Below are 21,422 nucleotides of genomic sequence, written 5' to 3' on the forward strand. Positions count from 1 at the left end.
GTTTGTCTGTAGACAGCTTCCAGGTCATGTGGCCAGCATGACTAAGGCACTTCTGGTGAAACCAGAGCAGTGCAGGGAAACCTTCCCGCCAGAGCGGTACCTATTTATCTACTTGCACTTTGTGCTTTCGAACTACTAGGTTGGCAGGAGCAGGGACCGAGCAACGGGAGCTCACCCTGTTGCGGGGATTCGAACTGCCGACCTGATCAGCAAGCCCTAGGCTCTGTAGTTTAGACCCACCAGACTTACTACATGCTGGGAAATCATCCCTCCAGTCTCGCACTGGGTAGCCTGCGTGTGAACATGACCGAGCATACTCTGTCACTGCTCGGCAGTAAGTTTCATCATCGTCCTCTCTGAAAAGACAAAAACGAACCCTTACTGATTAAATCTGTAATCTTTAAACTATATGTGTAAGATTATTGTAACTTCATAAGAAAATTGATATAATACAAGCTAGGATTCAGCAATAACCCCTTTCCTGCTACAGCCCCCTTTTACCACAAAGGAGAGGGGTGTCCCTCAATCCTCAGGAGTACATTTTCAGGACACACGGGGGCGCATAGGTAGCAAAGCCCTGCTCTGTGAACACAGGTCCATTATGTTCACAAAACAGAAAACAGAAGTTGGAATCCGTGCCAAAGACACTGAAATGAAAATGAAATCTACCTTTCAGCAGATGTTCCAGCTTCTAGTAGTTTTATGTTTAATATAATGATCTATCACATGGTATGCGTGCTGGTGGTTTGAAATCCCTTATTATAAAGTCACCATGTCAAACTCCATTATGCTGTTTCCTTACCCTCACTCTCCTCACCTTACCACAGATAATCCAATTAAATGAATCTCACCAACTACATGCCTTGGCATAGATAAACTGTCATTCTACAAGCTGCTCCCTGCAGTCCGCCACAGAGCAAGAATTCACTTTCACAAATAGCCCAAGCCTGGTTAATGAAACCCCCCCCCCAACACACACACACACACCTGCAAAAATAATCTGAAAGTTTTCTGTACTTGTACCATCCTTAGTTTTCACAAATGTTCGTTAGGAAAAATAAGTAATGATACCGGTGAAGAGATGTCAAAAAGGTTTGCTGGGCCTGGGCATAGAAACAAGCTTTATGGGCTAGATAGTGTTCGTCTCAAACAAGAGTTGAGCATTAGAAGTGCCCAAGCTAAAGTCCTTTGTCAAGCTGGGAAAATGGGGCACCACTTAAACACTGCATTGTTTTGTGTTTATGGAGCTGTTTATGGAGTTGTTGTTTTTACAGTTTCTGCAGTCCCCTAGCAAATCAACAGAGATGTTTCTCTGCAGCACTGCAAGAGGCTACTGTGAAGAACTGTCCCTGTGAAAATTACGTGTATCTGGCTTGGCTTCCAATGGAGCTACAGACAGTTTCTAGGTAAGTAAGTCGGCTTATTTCCTGGCTAAACTAATGGGAGATAATGGGGCAGGAAGTTTGCCTACCTCTATTGTAGCTGACTTTGACATTTTGAACTCTTCCAGGTTCTTAAGAATAGAGAAAATCACTTACAAGGCAAAGAAACAATAATGGTGAAAACGCAACACACCACCCAATTGGGGACAATACAAAAAAGAAATGGTGGGGGGGGGAGCTTTTACTCTGCTTACCTACAAAGGTCATTCATACAGCTGGAAATATAGGGGTAAGGATCTATGCTTTGGTGGCAGCTGAGAAAAGGGAACTGCAAGAGTATTTGGCACTTGAAGTATATGTTCTGTGCAAAAAAAGAATATAGCTGATTATTAATTCATGTATGTTTCATAAAATAAGCATGAACTACCCCCCATCCGAAGGTCACTTTTTAACTCTCCCTGAGACCCGTACAATTTCTGCTATAACCCCTCTGTTGTTTCTAATGCTTCTCCCTTCCCAGCTGTGTTGAATTGGCAAAATATCTCCCAGGTTCAGTGATAAAGAAAGAGAGAACATTCCCCTGAGGAACTCTTTATTTTTTAAGTAACAATGAAAATTAAATCATCGTTTAATTTGGCAATAAAATGAACTCTAGTCTATGCAGGAGAGCATGCCGAAAGTACAGCTCTTCTAACTTCCTCACATTTTTTTTTAAATCAAAAAAGAATTCAGGATTGTCCCACACTGAACTGCTGATAATCAGATTAAACTTCTTGACCCAACCTATTTACCAGTGTCCATGGGCTGTATCCAGTGATCTCATCCCACTAGCATAAGGACTTCCACTACGCAACTGGATTTCTCTCTTGTGACCCCCTCCACAAATCAGTATTGGAGTTTCCCCTACCCCTAAGTATACATGAAGGTACATGCTGCTAGCCTCCACATCCCACTCACACTGTCTCCTAACCCCCTGAGAAGCTTTCAAGAGGCTGCAGGAGCATCAGAGAACGGCAAATTTCTCTTCTATGAGATTTCTGCTATTCAGTGCTCTCACTGGCCAAAGGCCAGAAAAACAAATATCCTAGAGGCCACTCTATAAAAACAGCAATCTAGTCAGCTTACCTCATAAGATTCTGTGTCAATGTAACATGGACTAGGAAAATCAGAGGCAATAGCTACACAAGCTGCATCATCTGGAGTTTGCACAGACCAACTGTTAGCAAATTTAGCAATATCCTCCTTATAGTCACCTATTAAACAACACAATTTCCCACAAGAGTAAATGACATATGGCTAGCATCGTGTGAATGCATATACTATAGATCAGGCTTCCTCAAACTCGGCCCTCCAGATGTTTTGAGACTATAATTCCCATCATCCCTGACCACTTGTCCTGCTTGCTAGGGATCATGGGAGTTGTAGGCCAAAAACATCTGGAAGGCTGAGTTTGAGGAAGCCTGCTGTAGATAGTATTAAAATAGTAGTCCATTTATGCATATAATTATTTCCTACATTTATCGGTCATGGAAATGATTGCAATTTCCAGACACCATGTGCTTGTCTGGAAGCACCCTTGACCTGAGCCCATTAAACTTTAAACCTTTGTAACATATCTCACACAACAAGGCATTTACGGCATACTGGTGGCCATGATAAAAAAAAATTAACCACATGAGGTTGTATCCACAGAGTAGACTCATTGAAATGATTGGAGATGAATAACTTAGGTCCATTATTTTCACTTAGTCTACTCATAAGAAGAGCCTACTGGATCTGGCAAATGGTTCCTCTCGCTTAGTATCCTGTTCTGATAGTGGCCAACCAGATGCGTGTAGGAAACCTGCAAGCAAGTTCCAGGCACAAGACCATGGTTAACAGTAACTGGGATCAGAAGCATTCACTGCCCCCAACTGTGGAGGCAGAACATAGCCAATATGGCCAGTAGCCATAGGTAGCCTTATCCTTCAGGAATTTGTCTAATTCTCTTTAAAAGTCATCCAAGTTGGCAATCATCACTGCCTCCACTACTCGGAGTATAACTCAGTTAGCTTCTGTCATCATATCTACTTTGCTCTGAATTATGGGTACACCATAGAGCTGATATGAAAGCATCTTATTATCACTCGGCAAAACATCAATAGCTCCAACCAGTATGAATCTCATGTCTGCAATAAATTTACCAGATGACCTTATGCAAGTCAGTCTCTCAACTTCGGCCCCCTATGTCGTAATACAAGGCTAACACCACTGACCTTCCTTCCAAGGTTATTGTAAGGATTGCAGCAAGAAAGAATGATATTGTGTACTTTGAACATGCATACCATAAGCATTATATAAATCTACTGACATTTTGCCCCAAACAAAACTTGGAAAAAAAAGATAACTACAGTTCACAATACAGTGGTACCTCCGGTTGCGCACGGGATCCATTCCGGAGCTCCGGTCGGATCCCGATGTGTTCATATCTGGAGGTGCTGCTTCTGTGCATGCACACAGTGCATAGAGTGCTTCTGTGCATGAGCACACGTGGCGAAACCCAGAAAAATATTTCTGGGTTTGCCATGCACCTATCCCAAAGGATCCGTAACCGGAGGTGAACGTAAGTAGAGGTACCACGGTACAATATCCTTGCAGTGTTCCCTTACACTTGTAAGAGGCTAGGATCCATGAGGGTTGCATTCACAAATTATCTGACTCGGCTATCTGCTTACTATTTTGTATTACAAGATCGTCCGATGAGTTGCTGTTATAGTTTCCACACAAGCCACATGTTTTCCCCTGGTGTTCTTCAGTCAGTTTGATGTAAATCCCGGAGCTTCCATCCCAAGCTAGGGAAAAGCCAAAGGTTGTTTTCACCAGAATATAATCTGCTAATCTTTCAATGAAAACATTTCCAATTGTTTGGGGCAATCTCAATCTGGGGAAGCAGAAGAAGTTTCACTTCAAAAAGTGCAAGTCAAGTGCATTTCATGTTGTCTTTTTACTCATTTGATACATAAAGCCATACAATAAAAACTATATAAAAATTAAAATCAGAAATCCACTATTATAGGATATTTCCTTAATTGTCAACATATACCTGGCAGCACTGAAGGTTTTCAACAGACCTTGGTTTACTGTGCTGTGAGGCCTTGCTCACAGCACAGTAAACCCTAGTTTACAATAAATGTGCTGATCTCAACCACTTTACTCATCCACATTCTCACTCTCACATAGGAGTAACAAACTATGGTCCTTGGCTTAGTGTTACATCCAAACCAGTGATTTCACTCCCAACAAAGCATGATTTAAAGCCAAGATTTGTTCTTGGCTTACTGATTGTAGTTTGAGTAAAACAAAGCACAATTTTCAGTTCAGACCTAATATTAAGGCAGGAATCATGGCTTTTTTTCTCCTGCATGCGACTGAAGAGGAGCAAAGGGAATGAGACTGGTGCATTCACAGTAAACCATTAACCCTAGCTTTCTGTAGTTCACAAACTGGGCCACTGTACAATCAAAATGTACAGTTGAAATTCTTGATTTTAATTATACTTTTTCCTTTTTCCATCATTCAAACATAAATTGTCACTTTAGATAAATTAATGTGAGCTCATATTATTCCCCATATTCATTTAATGACATTACAGTGGGGCAGGGGGGAAGCCAAAGCTTTTATACTCCAAATCAATCTTTATTTCCTACTTCAAAGTTTTTTCACCCTGGACCTGTAATAGAGCTGTATTAGAGTACATTATTTCCCTAAGCATTATCGCAATACTTTATCTCTGATTTTAAAACATCTTTAGATAAAAACCTCTGGACTGTTTACCTGATCCTGCCCTTTCTTACTTCGTGCCGCAATATGATTATTTCCTCCTGATTTGCAAAGAACAAGCTGACTGACCGCAAACAAGAATACACTGAACCAACACAACGTGGGCTGTTGTTAATCTTAAAGGGAGAGAAATAGATTTACGTGAGTAACAAATAACATTATTTTGCCCGGTATTTACAAGCAGCTCACCTTGTTTTCCAAAAGAGACCAAGAACTGGGACCAATAATACTTTGGACAATTTTAACTCATGTGCATCTAACTACTCGTTCTACGTGCCTATTTCATAGTTTGGTTTTTCATCTTTTAATATTTGTCTGTTGTTATGATTGTTCTCTCTGCTTTATATACATTATAAAATGAAATAAGAATAATAAACTTTACCCCAAATAATACTTTGGGCAGCTTTTTACCCCATTTTTTTGTACAAATATCCAAGTACAAAATACAAATGCATCATTTCAGCTGCATCACGATGCAGCTGAAGAATCGTACCCCTCCTTCTATGGACTTTAGAGGAAAACTCAGGTCACAAGCATGTGATCTGTCTTCTGCCTCTTTCCCTTAATTGTGAGGAATCCTTCTGGGTCTCATGTCTAAACACAGGTACCATAAACATATGTGTCAGAACTAACGATGGGTGAATCTATCAGTTTTGGTTTCTCTCATTTTCCAATCTTAAATTCAGTTCCCCATTATTTCCACATCAGTTTGCCTTTTTTCAAGTCTTCGTGAAAATTCATGACTGCATATTTCCTCTAATATAGGGTAAAAAGGTAAAGGAGCCCAGGGACGGTTAAGTCCCATCAAAGGCGACTGTGAGGTGTGGCACTCATCTCAGCTCAGGCTGAGGGAGCTGGCGTTTGTCCACAGACAGCTTTCTGGGTCATGTGGCCAGCATGACTAATTTGCTTCTGGTGCAATGGAACACCCGACTGAAGCCAGATCACGCAGAAATGCCATTTACCCTATTTTATTATATTATATTTTTAAATTTTCTTTCTTGCTTTATATTTTTAATAAAAATCTCAAAGCGGTTTACAGCATACTAAATCAATAAAACAATAGCCGGGCGATGTTCCTCTGGCCTCATGAGGAGCCTCTTTTGTGGGGCTGGTGGGTGTGGGCCCTGCCTCCTAGGCCAGGTGGAAAGGGCCTCCCCGCTGCAGCGGTACCTATTTATCTACTTGCACTGGTATGCTTTCAAACTGGTAGGTTGACAGAAGCAGGGACAAAGCAACGGGAGCTCACCCCGTCAAGGGCTTCAAACCGCTGACCTGATTGGCAAGCCCAAGAGGCTCAGTCATTTAGACCACAGCGCCACCCTCATCCTCCTCTAATATACACATGCCTATATGCAATTTTGCCTAATATACACACGTTTGCATAACTATTTCCTGTAATGTAACACATTTTCATGTTGTTTTCACTAATATATTCATTTCAATGCATGCTTTACTCTTGTATAAGCATTTTTATACCCAGGACTCAGCTGGGGAACTGCATTGCACAATTCAGCACACTGCAAACTTTTAAGGATGGTTGGTTTTTGCTTCATGTGTTGCTTTGGAAAGCGTAAATTAGGTAGCTTTGGTAATCAAATCAAATTTTCCCCGCCTCCCTAGTCAGAACTCACAAGCACAAATACCACGCACAGGAGATCAGACACAGAAGCATACATGTTTCTCTCTTAAACCTGGGCATCAAAACCAGCTATGCATGTATGAGTTGTCTTGAAAAGCAGATACACATATTTCAATAAAAAAACATTACAATCTGTGCAGAGCAACTACAAAGGAGTTAAAGAAAGTGGGAAGAAATGTTGTACTAATTTTTTATTCTGTTTTTACTTCCTTCTCAAGCCAAATTCCCAATCTTACCCACACAGTGTATTGAGGCTCTGGATCACTGCAATCCTTCACAAAAATGTATGAACAATTTCCCGGGAAGTAATAATAGATGCCGTCAAATGTTTCAAAGTGATGCTGACCCCACGATTTGCAAATTCCATCTCTGTCTTTGCCAGCGTTTGGAACTAGAAAGAGCAAAGTGTTGCTTTGCAGGTGCAGCAAAAGAAGCCCATGTCACCCATTTCAAATATATTCATCATATCAATATATATATATATATATATATATATATATGCTTTCGTAGATTTTCACGGGTACAGGAATGCAGGTTTTGGTGTCTTCGGGTGTCTTCCCGTGTAAGAGTTGGGGTGTCTAGGCGACGTTTCGATGAGGTCTCACTCGTCATCTTCAGGCTGGTGCTTTCGGCTTCTTGTTACTGGAACAGAGCAGGATCTCAGTGTTTGAGTTCCTATAAATACTGTGGAGGGGGTGTGGTGTATAGCCTCCAATGTTCTGGGCAGAGAGGAAGTTCCCAGGTTAGTGTGCCTTTTCTTCTTTTGTTCCTTAATTACTTGAGGGATATCTTGAGTGATTTCTTGAGTGATATTCTGAGTACCACTTAGGTGGGTCATTAAGTGTGGATTAGTTGCTAAAGCTTTCGTGTCTTGACCTCTTGAGCTTGTGAAGAGTTTTTCTGAGAAGATGGCTGTACTGCACTTAGTTGTGCTCTGGCTTGGCTTCGTGTATAGGGGCGAGCTGTGGTTTTGTGCCCTGTGCCAGCCAGATCTGTGTAGGGATTGCAGGGGGGTGCAGCATCCGGAGGTGCCACTATGGTTTGGCTACTGGATGGTGTCTGTAATTTATCTGTGGAGAGGGTCTGGGTTTGGGTCTGGTGTGTTTGATTGGTGATGGCGTTCTGTGTGCCTCTGGTTCTGGTGTCGGTTTTTGTGGGGAGGGCTAATTTCCAGATGTCTGGCAGGCGGGACGTGTCGTCACGCTTGTTCATGTTGTGAGGGTGTTTCTCTATCTCGATGGCTTCCATGATTATTCTCTTGTGGTGATGTTCCATGTTAAAGAGCAATTTGGAATCTGCAAAATTAATTTCGTGTCCTGTTTCTTTCATGTGTTGGAAAAGAGAGGAAGTTTTTTCTTCTTTTTTGACGGCATTCTTGTGTTCTGCGATACGTGCATTTATTCGTCTGTTTGTTTGTCCAATGTACGTGGCTGGGCAGACTTTGCAGGGTATTTCATAGACCCCTTGGTTTTCCAACTGGATTTTATCTTTGGGGTTTCTGAGGATATTGGCTATTTTTTGGTTGGTGCAAAAGGCTGTTTTGATATTGTGTTTATGGAGGATTTTGCTAATTTTATCTGTAGTGCCCTTGATATAAGGAAGGAGGGCCATGCCATTGTTTTCTTCTGTGTCTTGGTTTTTGGGGGGTGTTTCTTTTTGGATTAGCTTCGTAACCCTGTTTTGCTGGTATCCATTGGCGATTAACACATTTGAGAGATTCTGTAACTCAGTTGTCAAGTGGTCTTTGTCAGCCAACTTCCCTTCCTTGACGTCCTAATCTACAAAAAACCTGATGGCTCCCTAGGACACACTATCTACCGGAAAAAAACACACACCAACCGCTACTTACATGCACAATCACACCACCACCCTGCACAAATAAACTCCGTAGCCAAGACTCTCATCTCCAGAACCAAACGCCTGGCTGACAAAGACCACTTGACAACTGAGTTACAGAATCTCTCAAATGTGTTAATCGCCAATGGATACCAGCAAAACAGGGTTACGAAGCTAATCCAAAAAGAAACACCCCCCAAAAACCAAGACACAGAAGAAAACAATGGCATGGCCCTCCTTCCTTATATCAAGGGCACTACAGATAAAATTAGCAAAATCCTCCATAAACACAATATCAAAACAGCCTTTTGCACCAACCAAAAAATAGCCAATATCCTCAGAAACCCCAAAGATAAAATCCAGTTGGAAAACCAAGGGGTCTATGAAATACCCTGCAAAGTCTGCCCAGCCACGTACATTGGACAAACAAACAGACGAATAAATGCACGTATCGCAGAACACAAGAATGCCGTCAAAAAAGAAGAAAAAACTTCCTCTCTTTTCCAACACATGAAAGAAACAGGACACGAAATTAATTTTGCAGATTCCAAATTGCTCTTTAACATGGAACATCACCACAAGAGAATAATCATGGAAGCCATCGAGATAGAGAAACACCCTCACAACATGAACAAGCGTGACGACACGTCCCGCCTGCCAGACATCTGGAAATTAGCCCTCCCCACAAAAACCGACACCAGAACCAGAGGCACACAGAACGCCATCACCAATCAACCACACCAGACCCAAACCCAGACCCTCTCCACAGATAAATTACAGACACCATCCAGTAGCCAAACCATAGTGGCACCTCCGGATGCTGCACCCCCCTGCAATCCCTACACAGATCTGGCTGGCACAGGGCACAAAACCACAGCTCGCCCCTATACACGAAGCCAAGCCAGAGCACAACTAAGTGCAGTACAGCCATCTTCTCAGAAAAACTCTTCACAAGCTCAAGAGGTCAAGACACGAAAGCTTTAGCAACTAATCCACACTTAATGACCCACCTAAGTGGTACTCAGAATATCACTCAAGAAATCACTCAAGATATCCCTCAAGTAATTAAGGAACAAAAGAAGAAAAGGCACACTAACCTGGGAACTTCCTCTCTGCCCAGAACATTGGAGGCTATACACCACACCCCCTCCACAGTATTTATAGGAACTCAAACACTGAGATCCTGCTCTGTTCCAGTAACAAGAAGCCGAAAGCACCAGCCTGAAGATGACGAGTGAGACCTCGTCGAAACGTCGCCTAGACACCCCAACTCTTACACGGGAAGACACCCGAAGACACCAAAACCTGCATATATATATATATACACACACACACACACACACACTAAAAATTCAGATTATAAAGGGGGTGATCTAAGAGATTCCTGTCAGATATAGGCCAGATTATTTGGATCACAATCAAAAAAATCAATTCACATTCATGCTGGCATCACATAAACAGCTTGAGTATCCTCTGAATTTTTCCCCTTTAATAATCTGTGGCTCCTTCACTTGCATTCAAATTTGGTTTGCAACCAGAGAACATGAACTCAAGATGGAGCAAAAAATAAAAAATAAAACAGAGAAGAATATCACAGATGTAACATCTCTCATTGCAGTGTGGAAGAGAAGGAAAATAGCACACAGGCTGAATGTTGCTCAGCTTCAGAGCTCTTAAAGAGAGGGGATAAAATTGGAAGTGCTTGCCTTGAAACCCCATTATTCTTGTTCAGTAGTTTAAAAGTACTATTAATTTCACTGAGATTCCTGGCAGACTCATGCGGGTAGACAGCTACTTTCCATGCAGTCATGTGGAGGCTGGCTCATGCAGCAATTTACTCAAATGTAGTGGCTCACCATGCAGATTCAGCCATCTTCAGCACAGGCTGTTTGTGATGGTACAGGATCAGTTCCTGTATCCATTCTTCACTGACTCTGTACAGAAACTCCAAGTGGCTGAATGTAACCCAATGTAAATTGGTCTTTTAGTGAAAGTTCCATGCAATTAAACTGGGATCTAGCATTTGATTAGGTTTATTTATTATTTTTCTAAAAAATGTATACCCTGCTTTTCACCTCATCTAGGTCTCAAAGGAGCTTACAAAGAATAAAAATGTGCAATCCAAAAAAAATAATAATGTTAAAATGGTGATATGCATGACACTTTTACAATTCGCTTCCACAAACTGTTGGAAGCAAATTACAAAAGCATTGTATGCATTACTGTTTTAACAAACAAGGTTGTAACATCTCACCTTAATATGAAATTCAGCTTCTTAACATCTTCCTGGAACTTACCAATTTGGCACCGTTCACCCTGTGCCTGGAAAGTCTCACAGTCACATATTCCTGCCTCTGTGCAAACTGCTCCATTAAGGCATTCTTGAGGGCAAGAACCTGGACAGCAGAAACAGACAGATGTCAGCAAGCGCACAAACTACATGAACATCCTGCATAGTTTGGATAAAAGTCTACCCATATTAAAGAAAACTGCACTAGCTTTCTTATATAAGACATAAAGCCCAAATTATTTTTTCTTTGGTATATTATTTGTCACTTTATATGCTAATAGCAGCAACAACAAAAAATAGTGCTTCCTTCCACTTATTGAAAGGTTGTGTTGCCACATGCAGACCAGAAATCACCATTACCTTTACTGCTGCAAAAAGCTACCATATATAATTCCTCACCAAGCATATATTCAGTTCCTTCTTTTCATAACTGGAAGAGTTCTCCCAGAACTGAACTCTATTAAAAGTACATAATAAGTTAAAAGGATCATCCAATATAGGCTTGTCATACATCAGGAAAATTCCTGACATGTCCTGATTTTTGGATGTAAAAATAGCCTTGGGGGGAAATGTGGCCGAATTGACAAAATGTCAGGGAAAACCTGGATGGTACAATGCAGCCCAGGTGTGAGAATTTCTTACAGACATTGCTAAACTACAACTTGGGAATAAGCACCACTGAAGCCAATAGGATGCACTTTTGAGTAAGCGCATGCAGAATTGCAGTGTATGAGTGTGAAATGGGAAAACCTTTGTTCAAAACTTTCTCAAGCAGGGATTCACATGGTGGCCTTAAAGCATTCCACTTTTCTCTCAGCTTCAGTGCCAGTCTCCAAAACCCCCATCATAATGGTGGGAATAGTACTAGCATAGATTACAGGGCAGTTGTAATCATCACTGGGATGCTAGTGACTGTTGATGTTTTTGGATGATGCCATGGCCTTTTGGCTGGTGCAATAAAAGTTTTTGGTGATGATAGTGAGATACTGGACACTTGAAATACACTATAAAATCTCAGGTTGTTACATATTAAATAAGGAATTTAGGAGTGCATTTAGCCATTTGATTCCATTTATGAACTACTTCCCATAAAAATATCTTGAAGCAATCATACAGTAAAAACATCAGTAATCAAAAACAATTTTAGAATTCTATGTATAACAACAGTTTTTATAAAAGAAAATCATATGTCAAAACAATTTCAAATTCAATATGGAACCATAGTAGGTTACCAACTGTTGATGCCCTCCACCCCTGAAATATTGGCTTGGTCAGGGAGCAGGAGAAACACAGTAAATACTTAAACAATGAAAAGTCTTTTTCAGTGCGAGGTTGCAGCAACTACCGTATTTTTCGCCCCATAAGACACACAGGCCCATAAGACGCACCTAGTTTTTTGGGGGGGAAATAAAGGGGAAAAAAATTATTCCCCCCCCCCAGGTGCGCTGCGCTACACCAGGAGCTTGGGGCGTGCGGAGCTCAGCGCGCCCCAAGCTTCTGCGTGCCGGCAAGCAGTCCACTAGCCCTGGGAGAGCCGGGCGCCTAGAAGCACAGGCTGCGCTAATCCCGAAGCTTGGGGCGTGCCAAGCTCAGCGCGCCCCAAGCTTCTGGGTGCGCGCAAGCAGTCGGCTAGCCTTGGGAGAGCCGCGGGGCTCTCCCAGGGCTAGCGGACCCCTGCGCTACACCAGAAGCTTGGGGCGTGCCGAGCTCAGCGCGCCCCAAACTTCTGCGTGCGCGCAAGCAGTCCGCTAGCCCTGGGAGAGCCGCGCGGCTCTCCCAAGGCTAGCCGACTGCTTGCGCGCACCTAGAAGCACAGGCTGCCGCCCCAAGCCTCGCGCACCCGGTGGGACCTCCTGCCGGGTGCGCGAGGCTTGCTGACACTCGCCCGAAGCAGGGGAAGCCCTCCGGAGGGCTCCCCGTGCTTCGAGCGACAGGCTGCCGCCCCAAGCCTCGCGCACCCGGTGGGACCTCCTGCCAGGTGCGCGAGGCTTGCAGACACTCGCCCGAAGCAGGGGAAGCCCTCCTGAGGGCTCCCCGTGCTTCGGGCGACAGGCTGCCGCCCCAAGCCTCGCGCACCCGGTGGGACCTCCTGCCGGGTGCGTGAGGCTTGCAGACACTCGCCCGAAGCAGGGGGAGCCCTCCGGAGGGCTCCCCGTGCTTCGGGCGACAGGCTGCCACCCCAAGCCTCGCGCACCCGGTGGGACCTCCTGCCGGGTGCGCGAGGCTTGCAGGCATTCGCCCCATAAGACGCACCCCGAGTTCCCCTTCATTTTTGGAGGGGGAAAAGTGCGTCTTATGGGGCGAAAAATACGGTAATGTATAGAATTGTTGCTATGTTTACTGGATCCATGATTTTGGCCAGTGGTTTCACAGGAGCACTTTCAATCCTCTATGTAATAATGTAATAAACTCTAGAAAATCAAATTGTATGTCAGCATTCCTGATTAGAATTACTGGCAATGATTATTTTATGGAACATTTCACAAATGTCTTTTCAAAGAGGCATCATAGTAATGATATGGTACTGACCTCCTGATGAATTCTGAGCCTGAGAAAAGGCCTCATGTATGTGAGCCCCAGAAGAAACTGCAGCAGTCTAAGAGAGAAAGACAAAGACAAAAGCAAATCATGCAATTGGAAGTACAAAACCAATGTTTCTGATAATGGTGCAAAAGAAAATTATTATAATTAAACTAAATTATCCTGAATTTGCACTCGAGCCAAAAAGCCTTGATAATTCAAACACTAGATATGTTGCACAAACAGCAAGCTAACAGACGTGGGCACAACTTAAAATTCATATAAGTGATACATTACAATTTTAACTGTATTCCATATCTGAAATGTACAGGTTAAATGAACTGCCATTTTGTGTGATTTGTTTCCACCACTGATGTTTCTTAAAAGCCACCAGACTCCAGTTCACACATTCACCCAAGGTGGGAAAGTTGTATTTCTAGCGAAGCAGGAGGTATACACCAATACACATACCTTTGAGGCTACACATGTAAAGCAGGTGATAGGCACAAATAGATTATGGACAATGTGCAATCCTTCCCTTACTTTTTTGATCATATGGGTTAGTCCTTCACACATAAAGCTGATACCATGATGGGACAACCTTCCTTTCTGAGAGAATTTGTTTATTAATAGTTGTAGGTGTTTCCTCACTGGGAGTTAATGTTAAAACTACAGTGGTACCTCGGGTTAAGTACTTAATTCGTTCCGGAGGCCTGTTCTTAACCTGAAACTGTTCTTAACCTGAAGCACCACTTTAGCTAATGGGGCCTCCTGCTGCTGCTGCGCCGCCGGAGCACAATTTCTGTTCTCATCCCGAAGCAAAGTTCTTAACCTGAAGCACTATTTCTGGATTAGTGGAGTCTGTAACCTGAAGCGTATGTAACCCGAGGTACCACTGTATAGATGTTTCTTTAGAGTCTTTTGAATGGGAGAGGCTCTTTCGGCAAATTTAGGTTAGTAGCACTGGTCCTTGGACATCCCACTGCTCAGGAAAATGGAAGCACATAACAATGGCATTAGCGGTGAGATGACCTTTTATTTGAGAGAAAGTAACTTGATGTGACTGAACTAAAACAGAGGAAGCTGCAGAAACTTTCTTAACTCTAATAATAATAATAATGGTAAATGACCCCTGGATGGTTACACCCAGTCAAAAGGGACTATGGGGTTACCGCGCTCATCTTGCTTTGAGGCCGAGGGAGGCGGCATTCGTCCACAGACAGCTTTCCAGGTCATGTGGCCAGCATCACTAAACTGCTTCTGGCGCAACCGAACAGTGTGATGGAAACCAGAGCACATGGAAGTGCCATTTACCTTCCCACCGCAGCAGTACCTATTCATCTACTTGGACTGGCATGCTTTCGAACTGCTACATCGGAAGCAGCTGGGACAGAGCAAAGGGAGCTCACCCCGTTGTGGGGATCCAAAGCACCAACCTTCTGATTGGCAAGCCCAAGAGGCTCAGTGGTATGTATCGAAACAGCAAATGAAGGCATCCCAATAGTCAAAAGAGCAACTTGGAACAAGGACAGAGGCCTCGGAACAGCAAAGACATTTGGTTGAAATGAAAATGGAGCAGCGAACCCAGCAGAAAATTAAGACAACAAAGCAGCTTAATGAGTATCTTGAGGCAAGTGTGAAGGAGGATCTCAGAACCGGCATGAATGTCTTCTAAGTGTAGGGTCTGTGCTCTCAGTGCTGGGACCCGAAAGCTCTCCTTGTTCAACAGGTATAGGTTCAGAGTTGACCCAAAAGCCCAGTTCTCTACTCCACTCTCATCTAAAAGAACTGTGCATTAGGGATGAGGAATATTTTCTGCCAGAGGAACATTTTCCCTTCTGGGCAACCTTCCCACGGCCACATTGCACTGGTGGACAGGGTTAGAGGCAAAAGTGGGTACAGCAATTAATATAAATTTTATCTTAGTGCAGTAGGCTGGTTTCAACACACACAGACACACCTCTCTATCCTCCATCCAGAGTAGCTGGACAAAACAATTTGGGGTCCAATGCAGGGGCAATAAGAGGTGTGGCCTGGGAAGAGTACCGAAACCTGGAGGGCTGATTTGGTCCCAGGCCAGAGGCTCCCCAACCCTGCTGTACATTAAAACCGACATTGAAACTGTTATATTAGAAAACTAGTCTGCAGAGATCTCCAATGTAGTGAGGCACTGAAGCAGGGAGAGCACTTTTCACAAGTAAGCAACTCTGTCCTGGGAACCTATTGTAGAGCGGAGCAGAAGCTGTCACAATAACAGCACCGTCTGAAAAACAGCTCATCTACTGTTTCATGATCTTGCCTTTTGCCAAGCACTAACAAAATTCCCAGTCTCTTTGTTTGCTCTCACAAAAGAGATAACAGTGAAATACACCCCCTACCCCGCTTGATGTGCGTCACTTGGTTTGTTGGGGTGGTGAATTCAAGAAGCGATTTGCAAAGAATGAATGAATGGCTGAATGTAGGGTTTGCATTTTGAGAATTGCAGGAAAACAGGTATGGAAAAGCAACTCCTCCTCGTCCCTGCCTTGCTATTACCATTTCCATTCTGCTGCACAAAGGCTTCATTGTAGGGATAGCAAGCTCCCCTTGTAGGCTGATGGGTGAGAGTGTGTGGGTTTTTCTTTTCTCCCTTTGAGGTATAACCTACCTCAGCTGCTAAGAGATCTCTTTTCTGACGAATTGCATTAAATTCATTCCTGGAAGAAAACAAAAAGAATCTTGTATAATCAAAGGTCTCGAAGCAACCTGAATCGGCAGGCTCCCAGGAGAGAGGTGTTTCTCTTTGATTTCTCTCATTTTATCAAAGACACCTTTCTTGAGTTAATTCTTCTTTTATTTCCCCCTTTTTAAAGTTCATGTTCAACATTCGTCCCCTCTTTTTCTTCTCTTGGTTGACAAAATACAAGAAGAAACCCCCCTTTTTTCATTTGCCTTTCGAAGTGAACAGTTAGTAAGAGAAATAACTCAGAACTGGATCTACTTTAGTTTGTAAAACAAGAGCTGCATTAAATTCCGCAATCCAAACTGCTGAGTATGCACAGATTTAGGTCAGTGGTCCTACAGGCAGTATTTAACAAAGAAATATGCTGCCAATTGAATAAGTCAGTGAGAGTTGAAGGGCGCTCCATAGGCCTTCCAGTCCAAACTCTTGCTTCATGCAGGAAGACTTCAGCAACGCTAATGCTTCTGCAAATGGTTATCTAGCCTCTGCTTGAGGTTGCAGTAAGGTAGGGTACCCATCTAGTCAGCCAGGTAATTGATTCAGGTATCTCTTGAGGGTGCTCTGCCTTGAGCAAGGGGTGTTCCTCCCCACTTTGCTTTTTTATGAAACTGGTAATTGAAATGATGTGATACCAAGATCTCAGTCTGTTTTACGGAATATTGTAGGGGAGCAAATGGTGACACACACAAGTGCTTTTCAAGGTCAGATTAATTTTTTTTCTTTTCCCCCACCTTCATTTTGAATAGTGCATTATAATTACACCTCACTTGTTGATCTTCCCTGACTTGCAACTGAATTCAATTCCAAGCACCATATAACACAATCAAAAGCACTTTTTTCCCACGCTTGCCTTACATTCAATTACTGCAGTTACAAAACAGGCATATTTCATTACCAACAAAATGCCTTTGGGTGACGTTTTGCCTGCTAATGCTCTGAAAATCAGTAATGTCACCATGGGGGGGGGGAGTTTAATACATACTTGCTTAATTATACTTTTTATTTCATACACTTTCGATGCATCAGAGTCATGCTATACACTCTGACTGAATGGACTATTATATCCTGCAAATGATGAATGCAGACTCACCTTGGAGCTCTTTTCAGAAGAGACAATTCACAGAGGGGTCCTGTTAGATAAAAAAGGCAGAAAGACTCTCACTCTTCCCCCTTGTATCTGCTCTAGACTGAGCTCAGAAAATTACGATGAATCTGAGTTCAGTTTTAAAAACAAGGATGAGTTGTACTCTTTCAGAAATGATTAACAGGATTTTCCGTTAAGATGCATCCAGACAAAGGTAGAATATAGACTTCTTATGAGTGGCAGAAGCCTGTTATTTGAAAACACTGAAGCGTTTGAGAACTCAGAACTTGCTGCTTTCGAACACATGAAGAAAACTGCATGCACAGCACAATCTAAACTGTGTTTACTGAGAGATAAGTTACAGCGTGAATTACATACAAGTAGGTATGCTTTGGATGACAGGCATATGAAATATAAGGCTTAAGTGGAAGTCCTGCAGTGATTCCTATGCAATCCTTCCAGGATCAGGTTCACTGTCATTAAATATGAGAGTCCTGACTTGGTAAAATGGACTCTTTAGCAGCCTTTTTAGATAACACACAGAGCCATCTGTTTCAATCCGTATCTATTGCATGATAAACTGTTATTTATGCATTTTAAGTTTTGCCATAAAGCCATAATGTCTAAAACAATTCCCCAGACTCTCCAGAACTTCTGTTATTAGCATGTGAGATAAAAAGCCAGCTAAGAAATACTTCATCAGTTAATATATTTTTTTACCATTTCAGCACTCTGAAGGAACAGCAGAACTCCAGAAGAAAACTGTAAGTTACTTGGAAGGAAAATAAATTTGTCATCCAATTCTATGCACACTTTATTGGAAACAAACCCCGCTGAATACAGTTGGATTGGCTTCCAAGTTAACATGCACAGAATTGCATTGTTAGCTGTTTTAAACCAAAATTCCTCAATTTAGACCACAGCTTTTTTAACCGCATCAAAGTTGCTTTCGTTTTCCATATACCTGAGATAAAGAATACACCTTATTCAGTAACAGAAATAGGTTTTTATTCTTTTGCAAGAAAGGGGGGGAAGCAACCAACTCTATTTTATTTCTTAGAGCTTTTATCAATTATTTGTAGTAAAAAAAACACACCAAGCAAACGAACAAAACTTACCTTCCAAGGAAAACAGCAGAAAATGAACCCAAAATATGTCCCACGGTATCATGAAATTGACTTTTCTCACAATGTTCATTTCAAGGTAACTTCTTAAGATGGAAAGTGTCCAGACTGGTGCCCTTAACTATGATGGCATCTTAAAAGTTAACGTCCTTCGCAGATCTTTTATAAATTTGGTAAACTGAAATAAAAAGGGGGGGAGGGGGAAGCAAAACGGAGTTTTCTTGCCACATTCACTTTTTTAGAGCTTTGGAAACGCAGCATGCGCTTTGGCTGGGTCTCTCTCATTAGTAATGCATGGTAGCTCCTTACCTGAGTCAGTATTAGTTACACGGGACCTGACGCTCCTACTCCTCTTTTGGACTGAATCAACCCTTTATAACGCTTGGGGACAGGGACACAGAAAGAAATCTTTCTGTGCCACATTACTTTGAGAGATCATTTTGCATCTGTCTGCTTTGAAGCCCGCACTGACCAAGAGTTCCTCCCCCTCTCCCATCTTACAACCACAACTTGAAGAGTTCAAACATTCAGAAGCGTTCGTCTTTGAAGCACATTTGTTTCAATAGCAATGATGTCAATTTGCATCAAGCAAGCATCCATTTGTAACGGGTTTCACCTGAATTTATGAAACGTGACCGTAATCCTCTCTCTTATATCGTGCATATTCTACACAAATAAGCAACGCCATTCTGATGTGTGTAGGGCTCTCAAAGACGTCAGATATGGAACCATATCAAGTGACAGAACAACCGTCTCTCGATCAGAATAGTTCAACAAATCTCATAAGAGATGCAAAGGAATGTGTTCCATTCAAGTGATGGGGCTAGGGGAACACTAGTCCCTGGTGTTGGAATCTTGTCAGAATGTCATGCAACAGGAGCATATCCCCCCCACATCAACATGTTTGGATGTTAAGCTAAGGGAGGCCCTGCTGGTAGGGCTGCCACCCTTCCTGGTTCAATGAAAACATAAAAGGACCTTGCCTGTGGTGGACCCCAGGCAGAGGCGCCATCTTCTCAAGATGATTGAGAGGGCCTGAGATGCTGTCCTGACATCACGTGTGTGATGTTGCGAGGAGCCAGGGGGCAGAGCTGAATGCCCCCTGAACATTGAGGGGGTCCGGCCCCCTCCCAAAAAACATTGTGAGATACAAAAGTGCATTGGCCCCTCCAAGCTGACGTGTCAGACCCCAGGTTGTACAACTTGCACCATCACAGTATGCTTTTTGACAACTGATCAAGACACATTTCTTTGCCCAAGCCTTTGATGGAGTTTTCTCTTCCCTCCTCACTGCTGTGCTTTTATTCTAATAAGGATTGGTGTCGTGGTTTTATTTATTTTAATACACACTGTACTTGTTTTCGTTGCGATATTTTTTGTAACACAACCGGGGGCCATTTTGGTAAAACGCAAGCTTTGCAAGTATAAATAAACAAGCAAAATGATCTGACAAGGACAAGGTTATATCACCAGACTTCCTGTATTTAGCAACTATTTCAGAAGAGAACATGGGCAAGTTCTTTACCTGAAGGGATGTGAAAACAGCAACCACAGCCTCAATAACGTTTAGTATTTCCAGCTGTAGTCCCCCTCCGGCTCTTCTTGATTGCATCATGCAAATCCTTCCACACGGTCAAAAAGTATGCTCAGTCATTAGAGGGGAGCTAAATGTAACCTGTTGACGCTAATATTATTTAAAAGTTTATAAGCTTATTGTTACTGTGGATTTACACAAAGCCATTGTAGCCCTCCACATTTTGCGTAGCAAGTAAGTGTTCAGTTGAGATACTGCTATGTAGTGCTTTTGCAGACAAGAAAGCCCAGTGCAAATACCAAGATGCAGAGTATAACCACCACATCTTCTGCTTCATGCTTCTCCCCTATGTGTTCATCAACATTAATGCTCACAGAGAACAAGGAATTAATTGTGTTCACAGTCCTAGTTACCAGGGCTGTGACACCCATCGGGACAAATCCTGAAATGAATTGGATTCAACTGGGATTCTTTCAGACTGGTGCAAGTCCACTCTGAGTGATCTGGACTTGTCAAAAGCAGGGGAGCAATCAGGTTACGAGGAAGAATGAGACTGATGCAAGAAGTTTCACCCACATCATCTCTCCCCACCACTACCCCACTTGCTGCCTGCAAGGCCCACACTTCACAGCGCAAGTCAGGCTGCGGCCACAGCAATCCTGCTTGAAATGGGTCCCAATCCAAATAAGGGGTACCTACTAGATACCATATGAGCTTAGTAACAAGGCAACAGAACGGAGGGGATGCTGCAGTCCTATGTTCATTCACCCAAGAGAAAGCCCCATCAACTCAATAGGATTTGCTTCTAATTAGATGCACAAGATTGCACGGTTTCCTTTTCAGAACTGAGGAAACAAGGTTATCAGTGACAGCCAGGAATGAATATATGCCTGCAACATATAAGCTGGATTTACTAGTCATTTTGAGCAATTGAAAAACATTTTCTCCTTCCATCTCTCACTTGTTACTGCTTGTTCTAGTAGCATACTGATTTATTGTTTCGGCCATCACCACCAATACTGGGAGGGTGCGCCATCTCAGATTTATTTATATTACGATCAATACAAACCTTAATTAAAAAAAAAAGGTTACCTATAAGAGAACAAAATCTGGTTGTCAATAATGAACAGCTCCCAGTAACTTGCAAGTCCTGTAACTTTCTAAAATATTCTATTAATGGAAAGCAGCACAGCTCTGTGTTAGATATTGACAAACAGAACATTCTCTACAAGAGAGAGGAATGAGAGATTTGAATTTCATTTTTTGTCTCCAAGTAGCGTGCTCGAAATCTGTTGTTGGGAATCACAAGTACAGAAAGTAGTGTTGCACTCAGGTCCTGCTTTCAGGCTTCCCATGGGCATCTGGTTGGCCACTGAGTGTTGGACTAGATGTGCCTTTGGCCTGATGCAGTTGGCTCTTGTGAGAACCTATTAACAGAATGGTAGTGTGCATGGAAGGGGACACGGGTG

The 21,422-nt window shown here is 42.7% G+C and overlaps 1 protein-coding gene across 1 annotated transcript in view; it reads right to left on the minus strand.

Moving 5' to 3' along the window:
• Nucleotides 1-18,492, minus strand: part of OTOGL (otogelin like) — a gene marked incomplete at its 5' end in the record, with an annotated part of 85,864 nt that extends 67,372 nt beyond the window's left edge. The window contains 11 exons of the mRNA XM_083464307.1: nt 250-356; nt 1,637-1,743; nt 2,508-2,635; nt 4,097-4,302; nt 5,196-5,317; nt 7,080-7,234; nt 10,977-11,075; nt 13,499-13,565; nt 16,137-16,185; nt 17,302-17,341; nt 18,414-18,492. Of these exons, the coding sequence (XP_083320433.1) occupies nt 250-356; nt 1,637-1,743; nt 2,508-2,635; nt 4,097-4,302; nt 5,196-5,317; nt 7,080-7,234; nt 10,977-11,075; nt 13,499-13,565; nt 16,137-16,185; nt 17,302-17,341; nt 18,414-18,492 (1,159 nt within the window). The remainder of the gene's footprint in view (nt 1-249; nt 357-1,636; nt 1,744-2,507; nt 2,636-4,096; nt 4,303-5,195; nt 5,318-7,079; nt 7,235-10,976; nt 11,076-13,498; nt 13,566-16,136; nt 16,186-17,301; nt 17,342-18,413) is intronic.
• Nucleotides 18,493-21,422: the final 2,930 nt, after the last annotated feature.

Source organism: Podarcis liolepis (assembly GCF_965112155.1).
Source record: "Podarcis liolepis genome assembly, chromosome: 10".
NCBI lineage: Eukaryota > Metazoa > Chordata > Lepidosauria > Squamata > Lacertidae > Podarcis > Podarcis liolepis.